The 19844-nt window shown below is 34.2% G+C and overlaps 1 protein-coding gene across 1 annotated transcript in view; it reads left to right on the top strand.

Annotated features, from left to right (window-relative positions):
- Positions 1-19844, top strand: part of RIT2 (Ras like without CAAX 2) — a 390321-nt gene that overhangs the window by 59602 nt on the left and 310875 nt on the right. The window contains exon 2 of the mRNA XM_039257173.1: positions 19773-19829. Within this exon, the coding sequence (XP_039113104.1) occupies positions 19773-19829 (57 nt within the window). The remainder of the gene's footprint in view (positions 1-19772; positions 19830-19844) is intronic.

The raw sequence follows: 19844 nt of genomic DNA on the forward strand, positions 1-19844 counted from the left end.
AACAGTTATCTCCTGTGTGCTCCTAGCTACTTCCTGATCCTCTCCTTCATAGGCTACTTGGGAACACAGACATGACTAAATTAAAAAATTAAGAAAGGAGGCAGAGAAAAAATGCTTAAGGTATTTAGAATCCCTGAAGATTGGAAGGATCAGGGAAGTTCTCAGAGAATAAGAAAAACTGAGCTAAAGGTTGTCAAGTTTAGACAAAGAAGGAAACAAGCATGTAAGAAACATGGCTAGGGCCACAGGTGTGGAGTTCACAGTTTTATGTTCAGATTCAATCTGCCACGTTAGGAACGATTTTGAGCATCAAACCAGAGAGTTTGGAATTGATTCAATATGCAATGAGAGTCTTGAATGGAGGACTGTATGATAAATCCCATGAATAATTCAGGAAGTTAGAGTTAGGAAATATCATCTGTTTTCAAATTAGGTTTTTACATCATATGAATCACCATGGACACTGTAAAAGAAACAAATAAATCCAATTAATCAATCATTCCTATACGTCGCTCTTCATTCTTTACAAAATCCTAATTAAATATCTTAGAGCATCCATATTTTTGTAATGATTTAGGTTCATATCTTTTCCACATGTATCTATTTAACTATTTAACTTTTTAATTATATGTGTAATAAAAGTTAATACAATAATTAAAGGCTGACATAGTAAGAAGGAAAAAGGACGTGATTGTTATTTATTAGCCATTGTTTAAGAGAAGAACAATGGCAGCAGAAGGAGAAAAAGCTTAGGACGAATTCATGCTGGGAGTGTCACTGTTCAGGAGGCTATTATCTGGCAATACTTGGTTTGTAAAACTTTGGTAGAGCCCTTAGTATCCTGTCTGTCTCTAAGTGATACAGGCTATGAGCAGCCTTGTGACAATCCAAAGTGCCATGTACATAGCTAGGGAAAGAGTGAGAAGGAATCAAGGAAAGTTCAAAGAAAGCTCTAATTTGAAAATGTATCAGTCTTCTCTGGGAAAAGGCAGTTGAGGAATATCCTAAAATACATTAAAGACTTAAAAACTGAGCATTTCTTTTGCATTTCTGATTTCCTATTTTGTGGGTTAATTATTAGACAACAAGTGCTACATCCCTTTGAGTTAATGAGCTACTTCAAAGCAAGAGTAATACATATGACAAATACTTAAATGATATTTATTTGTTCAATTATTCATATTTAGATCAATGACTATAGCTAGCATATAGCTAGTTAACTATATATGGCTAACTATAAATAGCATATAGTTAATACTAAAATTTTTTTCTTCATTAATTTTTTTGTAAATTGAGTTATAATAGTATTTGAAAAGACATTTGAGGGATCATCTTCTGATACTTAGACTCATGTCCAATTTTTAGATGATGTCTTCCATTATGAATTAACAGGAACTTTAAACTGAACCTGTCCTATATGAAAACTTACCTTCTTTTTTGACATTTTCCCATTCCTGTGACTTCTCAGCAAGAGCTACCCCCCGTACACCCCCAAAACTAACTCTCTTTCATATCTTATACATTTAATCAGTCTCTAATTCCAGCAAATTATCTTCCTGTAATATTTATCATATTTATGAATTCCATTCCTCCCTTCCCACCTCTGTTGCTGGAGCCTTATGTTGAGCCTTAAATTTTGTTTTGTTTTTTACCTAGCTTTCCCACAGCAGTTTTCTAACAGGTATCCCTGCACCCAGGAAGGCCACTGCATATCTATTGCTTCATTTTTGCTATGGATTTTGTTTTCAGTATGCAATTCTGAATATGTCACTTTCCTCTAAAAAACCATTTCATTATTACCCATAATGTTTACCATGGCATAATAGACCCTTGGTAATATGACCTTGGCTCCTCCATCTGGCCCTTCCACACCCTAGGCTACAACTATACTGAATTACTAGAAATTCCTAAATGTAGCATGTTTCCTGAGCCTTTGGGACTCCTGAGCATGTCTGGAAGTCTCCACTAGTCCTACTCTATGCACATTATGAATACATATTCACTATTCAAGATTCAGGGTTGCCCTGCTCCCATTCAGAAAAATAATGACTCACCTCTGAAATTAGATTGCATTTTGTTCTTTGCCTACATAAGAACATGTGATTAACTACCATAACATTTAGTGTCCTGCACTGGACTATGCATTCCTAGAAGACAGGCTTTACCTGTTTCAATTCTGTGTTCCAAAACTTAACAGAGTACATAGTGCAATTGCTTGTTAAATAAAAGTACAGAAGAATAAAAATGAATATTCTATCTAGTATGGTCCTTGTGGATTAGCACTGAGAAAATTGAACTAGAGTTATTACTGTGATTTGTCTGTATTAACTTAATGAGCTAGCATTAGCCATTGTGAGAGTCAGCTCTCTTGACACCCTATTGCTCAATGATCTTTCTATCAAACCCTGGACAAATTCCAGGTAATCCTTACTGTGTCATTGTTTATAAAGGGAAGTACTGCCTGTCTTTGAGGTTTCGCATGCCAGTACTCACTATCATCATGTATGTCGATGCTGGTTTGCCAGTTATTTCTTCATAATTCATTTAATTTTTATTCCAGAAAGTTGGATGCTGTACTGGTAGTGTTGCAATTTATATACTAAGAGGAGCAAATAACAGAAAACAATGCTAACCACTTTTTTCATTTTAGTGTAATGTGGTTGAAACAATTTTAGAAACCAGTACATTGATTATATTCTCTTCTCTACTAACTCATTAATTCAACCAAAAAATAAATGAACAACTGGCATTCCCAGGATACTACAAGGACTATCAAACAAAGTGTACTCATAAAAGCAAAATGCCAGTTGATTGAAATGTTATATTTCAAACAGATGGGAGAGCATCATATGAGCATATGTGAGCTGTGGTTTACAAAAACATCATATTCTAGCTAATTTGACCCTGAGACCACAATGCAATATTGGAAAAGAGAAATCATATAAATCATTAAAAGTAAAAAGTTTTTAAAATCTTGAGAAGGAGTGCCTGGGTACCTTAGTTAGTTAAGCATCCAACTCTTGATTTCTGCTCAGGTTATGATCTCAGAGTCATGAGATTAAGCCCCCATGTTGGGCTCCACACTAAGTGTGGAGTCTGTTTAAGATTCTTTCTCCCTTTCCTTCTGCCTCTTTCTCACTTGTGCCCTCTCTCTCTCTTTCTCAAAAAAAAAAAATTTTTTTTTTTTATGATAATGGTCACTAAGGGCTTAGAATTACCCAGTCATGAGTTTAAGTGCTTTATATGTATTGTTCCACTTACTTTTTAGAACAACCCATTATACATATTATTATTAACCCCACTTTACAGATGAGACAGCTAAGACAAAGGAAAACATTTCCTAACTCTCCCAAAGACACAAACATGTAAGTATCAAAGTCAAGACTCAAATCCAGAAAATGTGTTAATCCTCTTAACTATTGCACCAAACTGACAACTGAGTGTAATCTTACAACCTAAACATCCATCTCTTTGAATTATTGGTTTCAAAAAATTTGAAAGATTCATTTATATAACTAGCAAGTCAGTCACCAGTCTTCACTGAATTCCTACTACATTTAGTGTCATGTTTGATAATGGATGTTATCCATATGGTTACAAAAGAGAAATACAATCCTTATGTCTGATCTCAGCTTTGAATCTAACTTTATATATAGTAGAAGATGACACTAATGAATATACTACAACGGTAGTTAAAATAACTAGGTTACAAGTCAGAATATCTCTCAATTTAATGGTTCAAGCTCCAGCATAACACATGATGGGGAAGTCAGATCCTATGGTAAGTCCGCAGGTACTTGAATTTCCCTGGGTCAACCTCTACCAACAGTCGCTTCACTGGTGTCATGTGCTTCCAGGTTTGCTCTCAAGTTCCTAAGGCTGCTGTGATCTGTAGCCAGCCATCTTCCACCCCAGAGTGGGTCTAAACAGTAGAATACCCCAATGTTTTGTGTGTAACATAGCTTTAGTAAAGGCAAAGAACAACAGAATGTAATTTCAACACAAAGTGAAAACAAACTGCAAATTTAACATCTGTCTTTAAGTTGCCTCAAATATTCTGGCCATACCCCACTGCAGAGTCCTCCCTGGCGTGTCTCTTCTCTCTAGGAGAAATCATTCCAGAAAAAGAGTTTGAAAACAAATCTTGATATGTAGCCTGGCTTTAGACTTTGTCATAACAATTTATTCCTTTTTTCTTCCCATTGCACTTAGTCTTCACTTCCCACTTTGTAAACAAAATATTTATTTTCAATGTTTGTTTTCTCTTTATGTTGTTTCTAAGAACGTTAAAGATGAGTCTAAGGAAAAATTCAAACATTACATTGACATATAAATTAGAAATTTAGTTGTGGTGTTTTGTTTTCAGAAATGTCACCAAAATTTTAATTTTACCTATCCTGAGGGAAGAGTAGAGGAAGATCTTTTAGAAATATACAAAAATTGTATTTATTAAACAAAGCATTTATTTTTATTTTTAAAAGTTTGTTTGTTTGTTTGTTTGTTTGTTTGTTTATTGAGAGAAAATCCCAAGCAGGCTCCTTGCTGTCAACAGAGACCCAATTGTGGGGCTCGAGCCCATGAACTGTGAGATTGTGACTTGAGCTCAAAATCAAGAGTTGGACACTCAACTGACAGCCACCTGGGCTCCCCCAAATAAGCATTTATTTTTAATTCCACAATTTGATATTACATGCATTTGCAATGCTGGTAAAGTCTACTTCTGGCAGCAAGTTCTTGGAAGAAAGAGCAGAACAGGGAGAAACAGTTGTGTATAGAAAGAGACACATAGTGACAGGGAAAGGGAAAGATGAAAATGAAAAAGGAACATATATCACCACAATGGCCATGAATATATGACATAGAGAAAGAAGGAAAGATAGAAAACAAGACAAGGAAAGGTAGAAAGGAGACGAGAAAGAAGAAAAGCACAGATCTGGAGTTATAGTTAGGTATCTTGACCAAGTGGTCTTCACTATTGTTTTATCTTTAATTTTAGGCTTTCAAAATGTTATTATTTGATCTATGAATAATCATAGGTCTTTTCACCTACCTTTATTTAATCAGCGCTGAGGTTTTGCTCTAGATCAGTGGTCCTCAAACATTTTGGTCTTAAAATCATTTCATTCATTTGACAATACTGAGGACCTCAAAAAACTTCTGATTACATAAGTTACTTCTATTGTTACGTACCATATTATAAATTAAGTATAACATTTTATAAAACTGAATGCATTAAAAAGTTATAATAAGTATTAATTTAAAAATATATTACAACAAAAATAAAAATATATTGCAACAAATAATGTTTTTAAAATCTGTATTTTCCAAAACAACAAAAAAATTTGAGAAGAATGACATTATTTTACGTATTTTAAAATCTCTGAAGGTATCTAGTTTAAAAGGCACTTGGAATCACCTATCTGCTTCATAGAACTTCATTAACTCTTGTGAAAAGCTCTCTCAGATCCCTTGGAGTTATTTGACTGCACTTTGGGAACCACCGCCCTAGACAGAATAAGCAAGATTAGATTCTATAAACGTTGATGGAGCAAGCATCTGAGTTGTCTGCCAGTACTGTGCTTTCAGGCTTCTGGCCCTGACCCACCAGGTGTTTGAAAGCCAGCTGAAGAAGCTCAATTGTAGGCAGACCTCAGGTCAGAGTCATGTTGGGGTGGAAGCATATTTGTCATGGAGGCTGAATGAGTGCTAAATCCAACTAGTAGACTTGTACGTGTCACCATAAAAAATCTAGTATAAAGAACCAACCATATGTTGAGATTTAATAATGAGATTGTGACAATCCACCCTAAGTGGTGCATTTCCTTTAAATTTAACTTGAGTCTTAATTATATAGACCTAATCCTAACCTCCATGTCATTTTTCATTTGAACTGGTATCATGCCAGGTCCAACTCATTCTATGCTTTTGTAACTGTAAAATTGGTATTTAACTAAAATGTAAGACTTTTGCATTCATATTTGTTTTTTTCTATTATTCCTTCCTGCCAGGATTACCCTAAATCTTGCTTCTGATACCCAATCTACTAGCCTTTGCTTTCACATTTATGTCCTTTCATCTATGTTATAAAAAGAAGCATATAGTTTAGAATAATGTATAAACCAAAAAAATGCCCTTAAAAGTATACAGCATTATATGTAAAAAAACATATAAAGTTATAAAGATTATTATTATTATCATTAATAATGTAAACTGAGATGATATGGGTAAGGCCACAGAAAAAGTGTGTCTTCTATTCAAGTATCACCCTTCTTCCCTTTCCAGAGCTTTTCACCCTGGCTGAAGTATTTACTGTGTCAGGAAGAACTAAAAAAACTGATTGAAGCTAATGATGTTTTAAGAAAAGAGTCAGGGAATCCAGAATTATTTAAGGCATTAAATAGGAAATTTCAGTTATGATGAAGGGAAATATAATGAGGCAGGAGAAAATAATTCATGCACTCCAATGTCCTTCTGGTAAGATAGGCAGCTGGCTAGTGTAAAGGAGGAAAAATCTCTTCTTCTGCCCATCTTAGGTTCTCAAGCTAGAGCCTTGTAAGTTGAATGGACATGAGATTCACAAGAGAAAGCATACAAATTTATTTAAGTTTTACATGACTCTGAAGTCTTCATAAATAAATGAAGACCTGAAGAAGTGGCCAAGACTAATTATTTTTATAAGTTTGAGGAAAAGTAAAAAGCCATAAAAATGTGATAGGACAAAAGGGTATGACCTAAGGGTGGTAAACGGGGGTCCTTACAAGTCCTGTTTGTTCTGATTCTCTCAGGGTCCCTCCTTCTTTAGAGATAAGGATGCTCTTTTCCTCCAGGTATAGGAGGGCAGCCCTCACATAGCATCTTATGACCTGCTTCAAGAAAGACTGAGAATCTTTCCTATACCTATTGCTTCTCAAATTCCTTCACTTTAAAATATTCAATATGCCAACATGCCATTTTTGGGGATAGCATGTCCTGAACTTCATTACTAGCCTATGACCTAGTTTATAAGAGTATTACAAAATTCTTAGAAGTAAAGCGGAGATTCATCAAATAAAGAAAAATTCTTTGCAAACATGGAACTATTATAGAAATGTAAATTACACGTGTTTTATGCTTTGGGAATCTTCTTCCAAAGCTATGAAAGAAAAACCTTCAGCCCCAAGATGTATGTCTATCAGTTACTAACATGATTAAATGCCAGCAAATGCTTGGACTGCAAGATCAGGGTGTCAAGACAGAGTAAACTCTTGTTGTAGCAAATAGTGAATATATAAATTCTGATATAGGCTAGATATTAATGTCTATTATAATTCCATGACAAATCAAATGTATCCTAAAATCTGAGCACTTTAAGACTCTTTCTGGGTACTGTCACCCATTCACATGAATCAGACTTCAATAATTGTCTCTACTAATTATTATTCTCTAAGAATAGAGTTAAGTAAGAAGAAATGTATTTACCTATGTTAGTACATGTGTGCAGGGCATCAATAGTATTTCATTTACCTAAAGAGATGAGGTTTATCCTAAATGATAAAATACTTGGGAAATGATTGGTGAAAATGTCTATTTTTCATTTTTGTTTCATTGAGTACAAAATAAACTGTCAGCATAGAGCAAAAAGGAATGACTGGTAATATTGAGTTTTAATATCCATCACTTCTTTTTGTGTGGGATCAATCATCCTTGAAAATCAGTCAGTGAAGATAAATAGAATTTTTAATGTCCTGGAAAGCACCATTTCTCTGTGTTGGCAGAGAGTTTATGGGGGAGATGAAGAGAAAGAGAAGTAAAGGGGAGCTTTCCGCAGAAGGGACCCCCCCCCAGGAAGTGGAGAACCGAAAGGGCTGCCTCTCCCATCCGTCTCCCTGGTGAGGTGCCATTCCCCCAGCCAAATGGTGCCATTTTTTAATCTACCCCTTAACCTTCAGATCTCAAGGCCCTTCCCTCTCAACAATCCTTATCTTATATCCACAGACGTATGGGAAAGGGAAATATACCAACCTGCAGTAAATGTTTTATAACTAAATGAAAAATTATTAAGTTACAGTGGTGCCTGGGTGGCTCAGTTGGTTAAGCCTCTGACTCTTGGTTTTAGCTCAGGTCATGACCTCACAGTTTGTGTGTTAGAGCTCTGCATTGACAATGTGGAGACTGCTCAGGATTTTCTCTCTCTTCCTCTTTCTCTGCCCTTCTCCTGCTGGAGCTCTCACTATCTTTCTCAAAATAAATAAATAAACTTAAAAAAAAAAACATTTTAAACTCTTAATTATTAAAAGCTGCAAAAGAAGTAAGGATGAATCTTTGAATGTCTTTGGAAACTCCATAAAGTCCCTTTTATATTGCTATTGTTAATACCTTCCTATCACCTTGACTTTAAAAGGATCCTATTATTCCTGTTTGGGAGCATTCCAGGTTGAGAGCCACCTCATCTCTCTTAAGGTTATCAGCAGGGTGCCTGCCCCCCTTGGGAAATACCCCTATGCTATGGCTTCTCATGTGACTGTTTCTGATCCCTCGATTCAATGCATTTTAGAGAATGTACCTGTGAGTGCTGGTGTAAAAATAAGAGAACTGGCAACCATTTTCACCTGAGATTTAGTCTAAGTTAGGAGATAATTTTAGATTTATTCACTTATATATTCACTTAAAAATATAAGTATTTCTCACAGATCCATGCTATTATTCACCAAATGGGCCACTCATCAGAAAGCACAGGTTTTCAGTTAAGAGAGGGGAATTAATAAGAAGCAATTAGAATAATGGAAAGTGTCTGGCTTTGGAGTGAGTCCCGTGACCCAAACAACTTGATTCTGTGATACATCTGTGACCCTGATCAAGTTAATGCATAGGTTTTTAAACACTTTTGTTAAATTATTTCTTAAAGAGATTTTGAAAGATTAGGTACCCAGCTTGTAAACTTTTATTTATTTAATTTATTTATTTATAGTTTTTTAAGAGTGAGAGAGGACAAGTGAGGAAGAAGGGCAGAAGGAGAAAGAGAGACAGTTTTAAGTCCCAGTGTGGGGCTTGATCCCACAATGCCGGGATCATGACCTGAGCTGAAATTAGGAGTTGGACGCTCAACCAGCTGACCCACCCAGGTGCCTCCCAACTTGTATATTTTTAGATTGATATTTAAAAATTGCATGCTGGTGGGCATTTGTTGGGATGAGCACTGGGTGTTGTATGGAAACAAACTTGACAATAGACTATAAAAAAATAAATAAAATAATTGTTTCTATGTAATTCAAATTAAAAAAATAAAATAAAATTTTCATCCTTAATTTAAATTATTTTAAAGTATATAATTCTCAGCTTATTTTAAATAATGATGCTTTAAATAATGATACATTTCTTATAAATATATCCATTGAGTCATAAAAGACATACTTTTCTTTTAAAAAGTAAATGAACAAGTTCTCTAACAGTGAAAAATGTGACCTTGTTCCTGTTCTTCCTGGAAATTGTATATCCATTAATTTTTTTCCCACAGAAGTCCATCCTAATGTAATATATCTTTATATTTTAATAACGACCCTATAATAATTTTACTTTTCTCCATAGTAGTAGTTGTCACCATCTAACATACCATTGATGTATATGCAACTGTGTGGCAATTTTATGTTTGTCTCCCTTTCCAATCCCCGCCCCCCACAACCACCTTCTAGAATCTAAGACCCTAAAGGGCAGGGGTCCCTTTTCCTCAGTGCTGTGTCCAAAGCACCTAAAGTAGGGTATGGTAGATTATATAAAGCAATGTCTGGAACCTAATAAATATCTTTTAATAGAATGAATGAATGAATGAATGAATGAATATCAAGAAGGGAGCATGGAGAGTTCTAGCGAGGAGGAATGGATTTTGATTTAAATTCACTGGTGTGAGAACAGCTTCCAAAGGTGTGAATCATAATCTGATACAGGCAAGCCAAGCAATTATCGAGGTATAGAGCATTCAAGCAAAGGAAATAGCCCTAGCAAAGACTTCCCTGGAAAAGGTCACAGCTGGAACGGGTTGAAAATCCCCCAACAAGTCATATGCCTGGAACCGAATGACTAAATAAGAGACAGAATTAGAATAGAGATAACAGAGATCCTAAATGGAGGAGGAACAGATGATGGTTGGGAAGACAGGATGAACAAAGAGGGATTGTAGAATGCTTAATCCAGATGCATTAAAAAATTTTTTTCTAATGTTTTATTTATTTCTGAGAGAGAGGGAGACAGCGTGAGCAGGGGAGGTTCAGAGAGAGAGGGAGATACAAAATCTGAAACAGGCTCCAGGCTCTGAGCTGCCAGTCAGCACAGAGCCCAACGCGGGGCTAAACCCACGAACCATGAGATCCTGACTTGAGCTGAAGTCGGATGCTTAACGGACTGAGCCACCCAGGCGCCCCTCCAGATGCATTTTTAAATCCTCTTTCCACCTTCCTCTTATTTTGCTGATAAGAAAAAATGACATATAGAAATTAAGTAATTTTATTAAAGTACCACAAAAAAACAAAAGAGAAATGGAAGTACATCTTAGTGACCAGATTCCCATCATCTTTCTTACTCCACTGACAGGGCTTAACGTCCCAAAGGGGAAGCAATGACTTGTCAACCTTTATCTCTGTGTAATTAGATTATATCAGTCTCCAAAGTGTTTCAGCTCACTACTTTCCATAAATATAAAACTCCTTTGGGGGTGGGGGGACTGAGATGAGTAATAACAAAGTAGAGTTATTTTATGCAGTATTTTAATCATTTTAAAATTTTTAGAAAACTACTCCTTTCTCTCTATAAATTTTCTTTTTCATAACTGATAGTCCCTGCCTCAGGGCAAATACCACTGACATTCCAAGCAAGGTGATATATAATATTGTCAGATTTTTTGTATAGGTAAATTTGATGGTTTAAAACTGAATTATGCAAAATAAGAAACAGTTGATTTAAATTTAACTTTAAAATGAAATAATAAATTACTGGAATATCTGAATAATAAAATGAAAATTTAAATAAAGAACATATGCATGAAAAAGAGGAGTCCAATCAAAATGGGTTTCTTTCAAAAAAATGATTGTATTTAATCTCTCACCACTACTTTCTATGAACATCAAAGATGCAATTGCCTATTATTTATTGTATGTATTTAATGAATATTTTATAAAGTTCAGGCAAGCATTACACTTACATAACATATGTTAATGGGATGGCCACTAGTAATGGAAAAGGGTCTTTGATACAAAATCCATCAGGTACTTCCTGATCTGTAGCTTAATATTAAGTAAATGTCCATTTCAGTGACGGGGGATGGGGGGTGAAGTATCTTGTTTGCTAATAAAGATCATCCACTAACTGTAATAAGTTTAGAAATGAAAAAGACAGAGTATGCCTCCACCAAACATTCTTAATTTCTACCCCTAATTACTTTTTTTAAGATTACAGTGGATGACTCAACTTTTCTGATCTTTAAATTTCTTCTCTATCTGTATGCACTGTTCTTTCTTTTTATTCCTAAGCCAGGGAAAGACAGACTGACTTAAGGAGAAGTGTTTATGTGCATGGGCATGACAAACCTCCCACTACTATTTCCTGTCCAGATTTTTCAGGATGGTCACAGAGTTCACCTGAAAAATAAAATAAAACAACAAACAAACAAACATTTTACCCATCATTTCAGATATACTCCCAGCTAGAGAATTATTTTTTTAATCTACATAATTATATAGACTTCCACCATGTAGATGGCTTCAACTTATAAAAATTTAAATAAGTATCTTTTTTGTAATAATTTATTTTTGGCAAAAATTAAAAGATGCTTTAGTTAGAAAAATATTGAAGCATACCTCATGGAAATTAGTAAGAAAAACAGTAACATAAGACCTTAGTTAATTTTCCAGGGAATGATTATTCTTTGGGGGAGGGGGAGAGTGACATTTTATTTTTCTTCATTTGACATTTTCACATTTCTTTCTGACAGTCTTTCCCCTCATATGCCAGAGACTCCTATGTGATCACCAAAATCTGTTTCCTTTCCTTCCTGACATATACCTTAGCCTCATAGCCCCATAAGTATCAGCAACTGACCTTTGACAAAGGAGTAAAGACAACATAATGGAGCAAAGATAGTCTTAACAAATGGTGTGGGGAAAAAACAAACAAACTAAAAAAGATTCTTGACATAGACTTTATACAGGTCAAAAAAATTAACTGAGTCATGATCTAAATGTAAAATGCAAACCTATACAACCTGGAAGATAAGAGAAAACATAGAGGACCTTGCGTATGGCAATGTCTTTAAAACATCTTTACATAATCAGTGAAAAATATAATAAGCTGGAATTTATTAAAATTAAAAATTTCTGCTTTGCCAAAGACAATATCAAGATAATTAGAAGATAAGTCACAGACTAGGAGAAACTATTTCCGAAAGGCACATCTGATAAAAGACTGTTATCCAAAAAATACAAAGAACACATAAAGCTCAACAACGAGAAAAAAAACAACATGACTTAAAAATGGCCCAAAACCTTGACAGACACTTGCTGAAGAAAATATATATATGGCAAATAAACATATAAAAAGATGTGCCACAAGATATGTCACCAGAGAACTATGAATGGAAATGAAACACCTTATATACCTAATATGCCTATATATTAGGTATCTATTATATACCTAATAGAATGGTTGAAATCAAGAAACTGACAATACCAAATGCTGACAAAGATGTGGAGCTAAATTTCAAGTAAATGAACTTATATTCATTTCAGTGGGAATGCAAAGTGCGCCAGGCACTTTGGAAGACAGTTTAGCAGTTTCTTACAAAACTAAACATATCTGATATAAACATACCGGGCAACCATGCTCCTTGGTATGTACCCAAAGGAGCTGAGAACTTATAGCTACATAAAAACCTACAAAGGGATATTTATAGTAGCTTTTATTCATAATTACCAAAATTTAGAAGCAATCAAGATGTCTTTCAGGAGGTGAGTAAATAAGTAAACTGAGGTGCATCCAGACAATGGAATATTACTTTGTGCTAAAATGAAATGAGCTATCAAGCCATGGAAAGATATGGAGGAAAATAAGACTAGGTAAGTGTGCATAAACTAAACTTGCCTATTAAAAGAAAACAATTTTCAAATTGACTATTAAACAATATCCAACACTATGTAGCATACAATAGATGGGCCTAACATACAATGATTTGAAATGATAAAAGGAAAATAATTGGCAAAGATAAACTAAGCAAATTAAAATAAAAATAAAGCAGTGATTACAATCTTGATATCAGAAAAAAAGAATAATTAAATGAGATATGGAAAGATACTTTTTAATAATAAAAGCCATAAACCACAATGAAAATATTACAGTCACAATATTTATATACTAAATAAGACAATAGTTATCTATAATGTGTGAAATATACACCATTCTAAACACAAGACAGATCAGTAGACAAAATATAAGGTTATAAAACAGTTAAAAATAATAAAGTAAATCTTACTGATGCATATATAAAATATTATCTTCTTATCAATATACTTTATTTTACTAAACACATTAATTATATATTAAAATGCCAAAATACCAGCAAGTTACATAGAGTTATTAGAAATAATACTCTCTGATCACAAGGTAACAAAATTAATGTTAAAAATAAAATAAGCAAAAAATCTCTTCCAGCTAGTTCTAAAAAGAGCTTTCTATGTATTGACTCAGGTGAAAGGAAAAATACAAATAGAAATCATAAATTTCTGAAAAACAATATCAAACTACACGGAGGATAAAAAGCAGAGATAAGTCGATAATTCATATCTATAAAAAATTTACCAAGAAAAATTTAAATGATAAAAATAAATGAACTGATTTAACAAAAAAGTAAACTAAAGAAACACAACCAGGAAAGTAATAAATAAAAAGCAGCAAAGGAAATAAAAGAAAATCTATGGATATTATTATTAATAATAGTAATCAGAATGAAATAAAAATTAAAAGACTTTGAAAAAATCAACAAAATAGACAAACTAGTAGCTAATTTAAGCAAACAAAAAATTCTGAGAAGGAAATAGCTACTGAAACAATCAAAATTTAAAACATCACAAGGCACACTTCTCTGAAAAGATTGAAAACCTAGATGGATAAGTTTTTAGGATAATACAGTTCCCTAAAACTGTCCCCAGTAGAGTTAGAAAATTTGAACAGATAATATGCATTGAATAAATAGAGGAAAGTTATCAAGGAACTATTAAAAAGACAGCAGGCCCAGATGTTTTCACAGGAAAGTCTACTAAACCTTTGAAGACCATATAGTTCCTATGGTATATAAACTATTTCAGGGTGTAGAAAGTAGAAGAAGACATCATGGCCAAATAGACTTCAATCCTGGAATGCAAAGTTGGTTTAATATTTCAATGTCTCTTAAAATAAGTTAACATTAATGGTTTCAGGAGAAAAATAATGATTATCTCCATGATACTGAAAAGAAAAACCTTTCAAAAAGTACAAGTCTTATTCATTATGGGTTTCAAAAAAGCAGAGATGAATGACTACTTCCATAATATGTTGAAATATGTAATATACTAATGCTACTAATGCCAGAATCTTACTGTGAAAATAAAAGTGTCGCTGAGATTGGGAAAAAAGCCAAAGATGATCATGGTCTGCATTGTTATTTAATACTGTTCTGGACAAATAAAACAATGAATATTAAAAAGATAAATTATGAAACAAAAATTGGAAACTATTTCTATTTGTAAATGATATAATAGAAACTCCTAAAATGTCATGATAAAAATAGTCCAAATAATAAAATGCTTTAGTAAGATAGAGAGCTTAAAATTAACATATAGCCTCCATAAAAACAAATGCTAACTACTTTATGGTTTCCTTTGATACAGAGATTCTGTGGTCCAATACCAGAATTTATCTGATTCATACACACCATCGTATTCTGATCAAGGGCTCTAAGATACCTCATGAGATCCAACCAATTCTTGTGCATGCCTCCCATCATTCCATCCCACTTCTTCCTCAGTATTCTTATTCCTGGCTAATTCTATACACTACAGCTGAGTTCAGTATACTGTCTCTAAGACAATCACTGCTAAATGTATGTTGGCAATGATTTTGACTGTAAGTGAATCTCTGAATACAACAAATCTAATTTTATATCATTCAGGAGTTCAGTGCTTTGTAGAACACTTCTTAACTATTTCAAATACATACATACAAACAATACAAAACAAAACGAAACCTCTCCCATTACTGAAAGACTACTTTTTTTCTGGTAAACCCTGAAAAATGTTCTGAATCTGTTGAAATGGTAGCTTTTCTAAAGTGTATGGAAAATATGAGGTTGCTCCTCTTCAAAAATTTCCAAAATGATCCTTGTTATCTTTTACAGAATCACAAAGCCACAAACAGAATAAGTTCTAGGATATTTGTGAAATTTATTTCTAGTACTATCTTGCCATTCTTTCCTAAGTCTTCTGGAACATATTGACAATAAATTGGTCATGACTGTCAGGTGGATTTTGTCAACTGATTCATGGAACTGGTTCACACTCAAATTTAGGAATTTTGTATATTACCCCTCAAGGAGGACTTAAAAGATGAACAAGCAAACAAAAATGCACAGTAAGAAATGGATATCTAAGCCCAATATTAGGAATTCCTTAAAGGCAGATTTGAGGTTGGGGATCTTAGATGCTCTTTTGTTTTTGTTTGCTTATTTATTTTTGAGACAGAGAAAGACAGAGCATGAGCAGGGGAGGGGCAGAGAGAGAGAGAGGGAGACACAGAACTCAAAGTAAGCTCCAGGTTCTGAGCTGTCAGCATAGAGAATGACATAGGGCTCAGACTCACAGACTGTAATATCATGACCTGAGCCAAAGTCAGACACTCAACCAACTGAGCCACCCAGGCACCCCTCACATGCTCTTAAATCATAGTTTTTATGGATGTCCTCTTTTTAAGCAAAAGACTGATTTTGGACCTATGCAGGTATTTGCTAGGACAAGTATTTTTACTTAGGACTTAATGGACCCCACATATCTCTTAATATTGTATACATGTTTATAGGAATGTATATTATGAGAAGAAGGCACAGACCTTCATTTTCATTAGATACTTGAAAACCAATGTATTAAAATATTATAAAGGTAATACAATAAAATCTCTAAAGAGAAAGGAAGGGCTATTGTTGAGTTTCTGACAGAATGACTCTTTGGCAAAAGAAAATAGAATACTCGATTTTGAGGATGTAAACCTGTGTATCATAAAATAAATAAAGTTTGTGCCCCAGGATAATTGAAAGACATTTAGCAGATTACTTATTTCAAAATTGAATCTGACATATATTTAAGAGAGATTTTTCAAAAATTGTTTGTTTTACATATTATCTCCACAAAGGGAAATGGCTCTTAGATATCCCATCAGGCATCCACTTTGTAAAACACAAAAGAAACTTTTACAAATCAATCTTTCTAAAATTATCTTTTGAAGTTCTGGAACAAAGCTCAGCTGGCTCTCTCTTCTTTGGTTCTGTCTCAGTGGTAGGTCAGAGGATTTGAGAATTGAAGGGCTTTTTCAATTATACAATAAGCAGCAGGTTTCCATTAAAGCACAAACTCCATCATCTAAATATATGCTAGGTATTCTTATAAATAAGTGTAAAAGGTAAATCTTTGACTGATTCATTTATTTCTGACACTGGCTTTGTGAATCTCAAGTCTAGTATCTAATATATCTATCAGTTCTTAAAATGCTTACATATTCTTCCTTACAGTTGTTCCAAACTTCTTCACCTTCAAAATTATTTCCTAGGTTTATAGAAGTTAACTTAACCCCTAATTATACACAGTGTTTTCTAATGCTTCTTGAGAACTTCCATGGCTATCACATATTGGCACCTGATCGATGAAGAGTTTAAATGTGTTGACTGAATGGTATGACATTTGAGTGGAGATATTAACATTGTCAAAGAAAAGCCAAGCTGGACAGTAAAGTGGTAAAAATAGATTTCATTCAGGAAAGATGACAACAGGAGAAAGGCCTCCCTCAGTGTAGAACTGGGCTCAATTCTGAATACAGGAAGGACAAGTGTGAATGTATAGCCAAGGAGTAAAATGGGGGCCAGTGAATGGGAAATCACTAAGAGGGTAAGGAGAATTCTGGTTAAATAAACTTAATAGGATTCTTGCTGAGGGTAGGCCAGAATAATTATGGGGGATGGAGATGAGAAATGATCAATTACCAAGGGTAACCAGATCAAGTGTGGAGAATTCCCTCTAAAATGAGTTAGTAGGATTCTTGCTAAAACTTGGCAAAGCAGAGAAAGCATGGAAGCCTGAAGGTCATGGCCTGGCTTAGAGGAGGGTTCAGAGGAGCCTAATGAAGGTTTGGTCCAAAAGAATCTTTGTTAGTATGATATAAAAAGGAGGGAGAAGGCAAAGGCTGTGCTATGCCATGGGACAAAGGCATCCTCGTAGGTGGAAAGCCCTTCTTTCCATAACTCTGAGAACACAGAGCAGCTGTTTGGGCAGTACCAGAAGTCAAGCCTGAAGAGGTATGATGGGCACATGAAGAACCACATATGCTTTATCCTATGGACCTTCATCTTGAAGGACCATTAGCATGTATGTCTTTATCCGAACAGTTGCTGACATATGAGTAACAAGATTTCTTTAAAAAGATGACTCTGGTGTCATTGTGGAAGTTTTAATGGAAGGTAAAGAAAAAAAAGCTCCCGAGAATCAATTTTAAGTCTATGGCAATAGGGATTTAAAATATAAGATTATGAATTAGAGTAATATCAGAAAGAGACATATTGGAAAGATATTTTGGAAGTAAAATGAAAATTCATGTAGACTGGATGGAGCATATGAAGGGGAAGATATCCAAAGGCATCTTTCAAGATTTTAGTCTAAATAATTGATTATCATAAGATGGATGATGCCCTTGTCACATTGTGAAGAAGTGTGTATCTCTTCGCTTTGAGTAGAGTGGAGTGAGAATCTCCTCATTTTAGCTCTAACTTCAACAATTCTGAACTGTCTTTGAAATTTAGTTAATTAACTAGTCAAGCCAAGTGTTCACTGGGAGGCCAGGCCTCTGACCTTTGTGCTCTAGCTGGTAATAAACCAGTTGGCAGTAAAATAGAGGAGACTGCTCTTCTTAAAACTCATGAAAAATGTTTTCCAAATTCTCCTTGATATCTACTTAATAAACATGTTACTTTCAGTTTGTTTACTTGAAATATCTTAAGTCCTAAAGCTATCTGCAAGAAATGTTAATTTGCATTTTAAAAATTTGCCCTAAACTGTCAAATTGAGTAATACTTTAATATGGAGATTTCCTTTGTCAGTGCAAAGACAGGAAGTAAACACCGTTAAAGTGTAAACAGAAATTCTTTTTCACTGGGTCAGGTTCTGTTTCTTTGCATTTCAAACTGAGTTTAGACTAATACCTTATGCAAGTTTGTTGAAGTTAACTGTCTTCCCTGTTCCAAACATTTTCTAAAGCATGAACACATTGTTAAAAGAAACCAGAACTGGACAGTAAAATAATAAGAATATATTTTATTCAGGAACTATTGAAGAAGGGGAAAAGAGAACTCATCACAGAACTGGACTCAATTGTAAATACAACAAGGAAAAGTGAGGATTTGTAGGCAAGGAGTTGGGACAAGCATTGGTGGAAAATTATTAACAGAAGCTATATCAGGAATAAGGGAATTCTTGCCAAACAGACTTAAAAGGATTCTTGTTGAAGGCAGGCTAGGGGATTCTGCGTCAAGAGTGGGACATTCTCACCAACCTGATTTTTTGCTATCACTGAGCTATGCCGGTCTAGCAAGGACAGGAACCTAGGTCAGGGTTTCCTTGAGAGAAAGACTAAGGGAAGGCTAACTAAAGCTTAATTAAGAAAAGAGTCTTTGTCACACACACACACACACACACACACACACACACACACACTAAGAGATAAAGAACCCAAGAGAGAAAAGGAAGAGAAGTTTGTTTCCAAAGTTTCCAAGTTTGTTGCTTTACTTCAGCATTCAATTTGTTTACTAATAATGAAAATTTACATGAAGAAGCTATAATAGAAACATTATAAATATTTTATAAAAATATTGATTTGCAAAGAATGTGGAGAATTTAGAGGAAATACCTCAGAAAATAATGAAAATTAATAAAAGGACTTAAATAGCATGAATTAGGCAAAATAAAAATGACAAATAATTTTAATTAAAAGGCTGGCTCAGGATAAAAATTCACATAATCATGTACCTTTATAATTAATCGAGACTTCAGAGATTATCTCCTTATTTTACAATGAGGAGATAAGTCCCAGAGTACACACAGGACCTGCAATGAGATCTTCCCAACCAATACCAACTGTTACTCCAGAGCAAGCCAAAGAGACCTTTCAGCTATTTTATATTCTCATTATGTCAAAAGCCTTATTATTTTTACTACAAGACAATTTTTCATTAAAATACACTCAAGATTTAGACATATTTATTCCAGAGAAGTCTCTGGCATTATTTTCCCTCTAAATACATTTTTTTTCTCCTCTAGAACTTTCCCTATCATTTGGTGGTTCATGTTGCATAATTAAACTAGTCACTCAGATAAATAAGTCACTTACTAGATCTTAATAAAAGGCTGATGATTTTGGAAAATAAAACTTTATTAAATAAAAAACACTGATGAACTACACTGGTGAACAATTTGTTGATGAACTGATGAGTTTTTATTAAATTGCATTTATTTTTTTTTCAGCAATGACAATGCAGTTTATTAGTCATCAGTTTCCTGATTATCATGACCCCACTATTGGTGAGTATAAGCCTC

Source organism: Hyaena hyaena, unplaced genomic scaffold (assembly GCF_003009895.1).
Source record: "Hyaena hyaena isolate Hyena2069 unplaced genomic scaffold, ASM300989v1 scaffold_604, whole genome shotgun sequence".
Lineage (NCBI taxonomy): Eukaryota > Metazoa > Chordata > Mammalia > Carnivora > Hyaenidae > Hyaena > Hyaena hyaena.